Source organism: Solanum stenotomum, chromosome 7 (genome assembly GCF_019186545.1).
Source record: "Solanum stenotomum isolate F172 chromosome 7, ASM1918654v1, whole genome shotgun sequence".
Classification (NCBI taxonomy): domain Eukaryota; kingdom Viridiplantae; phylum Streptophyta; class Magnoliopsida; order Solanales; family Solanaceae; genus Solanum; species Solanum stenotomum.
The window spans coordinates 11,115,708-11,124,087 of NC_064288.1; the positions used below are offsets into that span (position 1 = coordinate 11,115,708).

At 36.0% G+C, this 8,380-nt stretch overlaps 1 protein-coding gene across 2 annotated transcripts in view; it reads right to left on the reverse strand.

Moving 5' to 3' along the window:
* LOC125871448 (cytochrome b5) overlaps positions 1–6,129 on the reverse strand; it is a 10,473-nt gene extending 4,344 nt beyond the window's left edge. Inside the window, exons 1-3 of one of the 2 annotated variants that reach the window (XR_007447013.1) lie at positions 5,905–6,129; positions 3,299–3,365; positions 2,512–2,824 (exon numbers count right to left, since the gene is read on the reverse strand). Coding sequence is in view for 1 of the 2 variants with exons in the window: in XM_049552034.1 (XP_049407991.1) it covers positions 2,568–2,824; positions 3,299–3,365; positions 5,905–5,982 (402 nt within the window). In the remaining variant the exon portion in view is untranslated. Of the gene's footprint in view, positions 1–2,320; positions 2,825–3,298; positions 3,366–5,904 lie in introns of those variants that run through there. The other variant, XM_049552034.1, reaches the window with a different exon arrangement.
* Positions 6,130–8,380: the final 2,251 nt, after the last annotated feature.

Genomic DNA, 8,380 nt, shown 5'->3' on the forward strand with positions numbered 1-8,380 from the left:
TCTGAATCATATTTTTGCTCCCTCTTTAGGCAAATTGTTTCATAATTTTCCTACTTTTTGTTCCTTTCTTTTTCACAGATATTCTAAGAATCTCAATGGTAATATTCAGTTCATCAAATAACATGGAAGTAACTCTTCCATTGTTTAGTAACAATTGGCATGCCAAAAGTCACCCTCAGATTGAGCTGCCCTCGTTCACTATCCGTCTTTCTCAAACAAGATTTCAGCTCAACTTGGTTGGAACATATTGTATACTGACAACGGTGGTTGGCTACTCGTGATGCTGGAGAATGGCTATGGCTGCTGTTGTAATATCTTTTAGAGTGCATAAATGTACTGTCAAAGGATGAATCATCAATAGACTGCTGAGAGAAGTTATCATGTCCATTTCTATTCTCTTTAAAATCGCCATCCTCGTAACTTGCAACATACCAAGGAGAATTCTGAAGCCTGTTGGGGTGCTTACCATGTGTAAGGTGCTTTGGAGTCATTCCTGCTGTTGACTTAGGGAGCGAGTTTCGATGAGGAAACTGATGCTTTCCAAGATTATTCAAGGACTTAATTCCCTCGAACGATGAGCTCCAATCAGAGACTCTATGCTTCTTCAGGGTCTGCTTTTCCTTAAGATTTAAGTTCTGAACATTAAGAGGACGATTGTCACGATTCTTGAGGAATTGGTTTTCCCTGAGAAGTGAGGTTTGACTAGTACTTATAGAAGTAAAATCGTGGGAATCGTAACTGTTGAGTGTGGGGATTGCTAGTGGCATAAGTTGATTCTGCTGCCTTTTGGCCTTCAAAAGATCATAAATTGTCTTCTTAGGAACTATGTAGAACACTTTGCCTGGAAGCAGAACTGCTTCAGGACGAACAACGATCCAGGGAAATTTGAAAACATCTGGACGGGCAATGCAGTGTCTCGGGTACTTCTTGAGTACTTCTGCTGCAATAATAGGCTTTGTATGAGTCTCAACACGCCGACCAGGATGTACTAACTTTAGTAAACCTTCTTCTCTTGTTGATATACCCATTTTGTCAGTTTATTTCTGGACTTTCTGATAAGCTTATGCAAAAAATAACCAAAGGGGAGGGAACTTGATTACTCAAATTAGCAATCTTATAATATGTTAGTGTTCAAAACCTGACAAAAGGGTGGAGGGGAACACAAGAATTAGACATAGGAAAAAGTGGTGGCCTTGTTGATCAACAGTACCCAATAGATACTTGTAATTGGATAATATGATCTCATAATGACTCTATTTGGTGGTATCTAAGATCCATTTTTTGTATACTTTGATGCTGCATAATCTGTGACATAGAATGATGTCTTCAAAGTTCATGAGCCAGTTAGTTATCTTGTTATTATCTACTTTATGTGACTCCATAACACACACTTAATATTTAGTAAACATCTCCTTTTGTTCTTTTCTTGAAAAACGAAAACACTCTTCAACTTACTTCTGATATAAACTCTGATTTAACCTTCTGCTACGTGTCGAACTAAGTGAGGAAAATGCTAAAAAAAGGGCAAGGGGGAAAACAGAAGTTACAGTTTAACTTTTTATAACAACAATGTCTAAAACAACAAAGCATAAACTCTCAATAAGAACTCGAATGGTCCAAAGCCTGTTTGCAGTATCCATTGCCATATGTGATAGTACTTTTTCTCAATTAATCAAGAATATTGAAAGAAATAAGTTAGCTAGTTATTGGCAGTTACATTGCAAGCTGTTTTGTATGTTTTCTTTTTTCTAAGATCAATTTGTTGATTCTCAAAACTCTCATTGTGTCTTTTTTGGGGTTGTTTTCATTTTTTTTTTTTATGTTTCTTGTTTTGGCCATCTCTTTGAAAACATTAGTACTACTTGAGCATGAATCTAACTCCTCAGTTTGAAGAGAGATCACAGACCATGGCTTCTTTGCTTTCCTAGCCTTCTTTTTTGGGATAATGTTAACATGGATGTGGTGCAGTGGATGGGGCTACTCCTCCCGTACTTCGGTAGGGAGCCCTATGCAACACAAGTCCAAAAAGTCGGGCTTCAATGTGGATACTGAACATTGGATCGGAAACCCAAAAAGAAGGTTAACATATGTCTATCAAAAATTACCTCTACCTCACCTTTGAGGTAGAGGACTAGAGGTAATGTCTGTATACACACTATCCTCCCCAGACCCCACTCTATGAGACTACTCTGGGTATGTTGTTGTTGTAATGTTAACATGCATTCTGGAGGATCTTGTGAAAATTTGACATATCAACCACGCTTTTTGCTCGTTTCAAAAGGTAGGCATGCCAAAGAAAATGGAAATATCCTAATAAATCAATACCCAAACAGGGAATTCAATTTGCAGAGACTATCAACTGCAGAAACAAAAAAATCTTAAGAGTACCACTAAAAGAAGACCATATGAAGTCTGAGAAAGGGTTCATCACTACAAAAGACAGTTTCTTACTATCCCCATAATTTAACCAAGACTTGCTCAGATGACAAAGAGCCTCACCCACCCCCAAACTTTTTTTTGGCTTTCTCTCTTCGACACTTACTATGTATTCCCCATGAACTCCATCTTCAAGCTGCTGACTGTTTGGTATAGAAACGGATGCCAAAAGCCACACCCAAAATAATCAGGGGAACTAAGAACTGGAGGAGCTTGACGATGAACTCTGATGTTTTGTCCTGGTTGTACTGAGGCTGCTTGGGAGGAGTATACTTGGTTTTGGTGGGAATGGTTGCTGAATCAATATCACCTACATAGTACTCATCCAACATTGCTCGAGCACTGCTGCTGTGGCCAATATCCTCAAAATCATCAGTCGCATCCTTTCCTGCACAAAGAATCAGGAACTCGCTCACCGCTGTCTTCTAAAGAACTATAGTTCTTTATATCAAGTTTGTCTAATAAGTTGGTAATGGCAAACTATAGACATGATTGATATTTGTCTTTACAACTCTGATTTTATACAGATAACATGTAAGATTTGAGAAATTACTCCAACATCAATTCAGTAAAGCTTCAGTTGGATGCCACGAAAGCTCCAAAAGAATGTACTTTTTGAAAAATGTACAGTAAAATAAAGGAAAATGAAGGCATTTCTTGCATGCTAAAGAAAAAAAGAGAAGGAAAGATTATAAAACAAAGTTTTTTCCTCAAGTTTCCTACACCTTTTTGCTTGACTTAATTAGGAAGAAAGTATTTCCTACTTATCCCTCAGCTATCCGGCAAACTTCACTTTTCCTTCCCTGGAAACCAAAACCACTAAAATTCTAGTTGCAGGAAAGAATATATCAAAATATATTACCAGTTGAAGATATCAGAACCTCATCACCTCCAGGGTGGTCATCCAAGAATTTTGTTACATCATATACCTGTAAAATAGTAAACAGAATTTTTTGAAGAAATAGAAGAAGCAAGGGAAAAAAGGAATATTAAAAGTGAGGTAACATGGAATACAAGGTGCAATTGATGCCAACCACTCAAAGTAATGCAGCATTTTGTTGCTCCACAAAAACTAATTATCAACAGCAAAGTATAGTTTAAGATCGGCGTATAAAAGCATAATTATGGTCATACGAGGGTGGTCCAGAGAACCAACTTTATCTAAGTTAATAAATTTGTTGGCAAATGAAGATGATTTAGAAAAGTCACTATCAAGTCTCTCTATAAAAGATGAAGATAAGGTGCTCTTCAACAAACGAGAGAAGCTCACCCCAAGGGAAGACAATAAGAATCAATATCAAAGAATCACGACATAACAAGCGGAAAATGGAGAAGTGCAATAATTGTGGAAAGAAAGGATACTACGCTAGAGAGACTTTTGGTACAAGGAAGTTGAACCTAACATAGCTACTTCAACTCAAAACAAGCAAGATGAGGAAGAAACTTGGGATTTTGAAACCTCTTATGTAGTTGAAGAAAGCAATCAATAGGAAGAACTTGTCACTCTCACTCTAACGAAGAAGATGAGCTCGCACTTACAACTCTAAGTGAGAAACTGGTCGATTATGAACATGATCGGATCGTTGATTCGGGATGGCTCCAATCACAGGACCGATGATGGGAAAATATTATCAGCATGAGTGAGTGAATATAAAGGTGATTGAAGGTGACCACAAATCATTCAAAAATGCAAATATCTCCAGTTGGCAAGACATTGTTGGTGCCTCGTCACAACTCGAAATAAGTGGAACTTCAAAATGTCTACCATGTCCCAGATATGAACAAGAATTTATTATTTGTGTCGCAACTAATAAATTCAGGAAACTATGTTTTCCATGGGCCAAATGAAGTAAAGTTATATCGAAAGACGAAGGTTACAAGCATACCAATCATATAGGGAAGAAGCTTAGAGTCAATCTATGTCCTGCCAGCCGAAACAACTTATGTGGTATTTGATGAAGCACCAACATGGTGGTACAAAGAAGTCTCCTACCAGATTCAAAAGGATTGGAGCAAGAGCTACGACATAAACTTGAAGGAGCAGGACAAGGAAGCAAGGCAAAATCAGAATAAGAGATATGTGAAAAACACAAAATACATACAAAGGAGATAACTTCAAAAGAAGATAATAAGAGCCCATGGCAAACTAGAGTACATGAAACCCCAGAAGAATTGCAAGGAGTCCAAGAAGTTCTGCAACCTCAACTAAGAAGTTAGACACGACCGAAACGCCCACACAACAAATATATAGATGCAGTGTTAATTGAGGTGGTCAATATCAAAGAGACTACTACCTTTGACGAAGCTTCAAAGAGTAAGGACTAGAGTAGCCTTACTAAGGTTGAGATTCTCAAAGGGTATGGACATCATGATGCTTTCAGAGTTTCAGGAATAGCTCACAACAGACACAAAGAACAAATTAAGTTGGTGTTGAGGGGGAGTGTTTAGAACTCATCACCAACTTAATTAGTATCTACGATATTTCATAAAGAATCTAGAATAGTCAAAGAGTTGTAAATAAATGAAGGAAGATCTCTAGAAGAAGTGTTCTAGAGAAAAAAAAAGTCTAGAAATATTCTAGAAAGGATAGTTTTAGAAATAAATAGTTGAAGGAACATTCTAGAATAGAGTAGTAAATATGCTTAGCTAGATTCTTGCATCACAGCCTATAAATAAATGCGGTTCATTTGCGATGTATGTTTGTAATGTGCTCAAGTAAATAATGTTGTTGAAGCAAGTAACACGTGAGAAATAAGAGCGAGGAACAAATAGAGTTGCTAGATTGTGAGCGCAAGAAATATTGAGTGTAAGAATTGTAAGATCGAAGCGGGTCTTTACTTTGCAATAATAAAATTTAAGTTATTAGCAACCAATTGTGCCCATCAAATATTCAACAAATAATACAAACCATAGACAATGACTCGCCCCATCAATAATGGAGGAGAAGAATCTCGCATTCTAGCAGTAGTGAATGAAGAATTTTGCCAACTGTTTCAGAAGCTACTGAAGAGGAAGTCAGAGCTTGAGTGTTGTGGTGTTTAATAATCAAATATTTACCACTCATGTCTCCAAATCCAAGACTGAAACTTTCAAGTTATTAGATTATCTCCCTGCAATTCCTAATAGAAAGACATAGATATGTTGCAATTCACATTGAGGGAATCAAGAAAACTACCGATTAATTTATGAAATCCAATAATGCAAGCCCCTCAACCCACAAAACAATCAAACAACAGGATGAGATCATACCCCATCCCACTTCAAAACCCCATTGCCTCCACATAAAAACAAGAAATAAAAGATGGTGGTCTACAAAAAGCATAACATAATTTTGATAAAAAATCAATCTTTTAACACATACAACTAATCAAGATTGAATCTTTTCCTTCTATTGTTTCATTATTTGATCAAAGAGTAAGATCTAGGCAATGAAAACATAATGAAATAGGAGAGATCAAGAAATTATACCTTGCCACTAATAACCAACCAACAATCCTTAGCGCTGTTGTGCTGGGAGACCTCAGCCAAAGTGTAGACCTTAGCCATTTATGAACAAACAAGAACCAAAAGAAGATCAAAATTTAGGCTTTTCAAGACCTGTGAAAAAGGCTTGAAGAGAGAAAAGGGCTTGTTCGGAGGAAACGAGGAGTGTGGAGAGCGAGAGAAGGTAGTTGTTGTGAGATATAATAATTAAAACAGTGGTTAAAATTTGTACCTTTTTCTAAAATTTAAGGGATGTGGGGTTGGGTCTAACTGAAGAAAGATGGGCCCATCCAGCCCGATATATTAAAGCTCTCACTATGCACGAGATTTAAAGAAAGACTCGACCACAATGCAATTGAATGCCAAACCAAATAAATATGAGAGGTGCGGTAGGTGTCCAAATAAAAAACCAAATGCAAAACGACTTTGAATTGCAGTGTCCTACTCGTATTCAAATGTTACCACCAATTTTGGCTCATCTACCAATTATATGCCCAGTTTACTCATTACTCTTTTCTTCAAAGTTAAAACAATGGACAAATGCCCAAAAAAATATCCTTCTTGCTTCTTCTTTGCCTTACAAAATTTGGCCTTCTTCTTGGTCCTATTTCTTCATCTTCTTCATACTGCTGCTGTTGTTTCTTGCGGCCACTTCCATTTTTTTAGAAAAAAATTCGGCGTAGCATAAATGTGAATCGATTCGAGTGTATTATATATCAGAAGATTCAAAACAACGAGAGGAGTTCATTTCTAAAATATGGGACTGTTTAGAGGTGATTTCAAATTAATTGAGATTAAATAGTCAATGTATACTTCATATATAGTTAACTATATTCAGGTTTTTGAGTGTATTATAATATATAGTTAGTGTATAGCTCTTATGTAGGTACGCTATTGTTATATTCCATGTTTACATTTTACAACTTTTGACAAGCTATAATGTATAATCAGTGTATACTTCTTATGACTTTTCGCTATATTTTATGTAAATAAAACATGACTATATGTATTGTAAACTAATTAGAGAAAAGACATAAAGTAACATATGAAGTTATCACGAATTTTTTTTAAAAAAACACCTTAACTATGATGACATTCTATTACCCCTAAACAATTTTGAAATGATATCATTACATAAATCCTAAATTTTAAAAAACAATTGTTATCACACATCAATCATTATGTGACACGTATTAATTTAATTTAAAGGGAAAAATGACAAAAATATACCCCCGAACTATTATAAATGGTATGGCAGTATCCTCCATTATACTTTAGGGCTATTCATACCCTTACCATTAATATTTTAGGTTGTGTATACCTTTGAGCTAATCTATGATGTTTTTAGCATGGATTGATTGCTTAGTTGTGCCTTTCCATGGATGATATGACAAGCGGCGATTACCCATGTCTCTTAATGATAAGACAAGTTAAGATTAATAAGTATTTAGTGGGATTTATGCTTAGTACCGAGAGGATAATGAGATGGAAGCTCTCCCATAGCTAGAGGTCGGGTTTCTAGTAGCAATCTCCCTATCACATACCTATGTGCCACTATGGGATGATTGTCTTAGATAAACGATGATTGTCTTAGATAGACATTAGTTAGTGGATCCACGTAAGCTAGAAGATCATGGTCCTTACCTTGGCAAGTATGACACCCATTTTCGGTGTGAGGCAGACACTGAATTCCATGTTATAGTTCGCATGGTCTATATGTCGATTAACGCTAAACTTCCCACAAAAAGAACTAAGTTGATTTCTAATGTTTTATGAAGCTTCCCTTATGATTTAAAGATGCATTGACCATGTTCGTGATTTATGAATCTTCTTAAATGATTTTACTATGTTTTAACTTGGTCTTGTATTCCATGTTTCAATTATGTCCTTTTATGATCATGTCTCATGTTTTATTGCATTCCCCTCATACTCAGTACATTCCATGTGCTAACGCATACTTTTGCCTACATTGTTTCACTAATGTAGGGTCTGACATTCCCACTCCGCATCTCCGTGGCTAGTGTTCACTTTACTAGATTCGAAGATTGATGAGTCCTCATGTACAGAGGACCCGAACCCGTTATTGCTTATTGTCTTTATTTTTCCGTATTGTATGTGATGCATGTGTTACGTCCCAATAACTCTTGATGTACTAGATGACTTTGAGACTATGTTAGACTTCCGCTACATTTTGTCAACTCTTATGATTTGAACTGTCTTATAAAATCTCTTGATTTTCTATTTTATCTTGTATGATGTATGTTAAGTGGCTTGTATAGGGCCTCTCGGGGTCCTATGCACCATGTCACGTCTAGGGTGTACTTTCGGTTGTGACAACCTTTGTCTTCTCTTTTTACTTATTTAAAATCATAAATTTTTATTTTTTAATCTATGTAAAAAATTTATATAAAAACTAAATATTTTTTCAATATAAGTAAAAAATTATACTAAGTGAATGTAT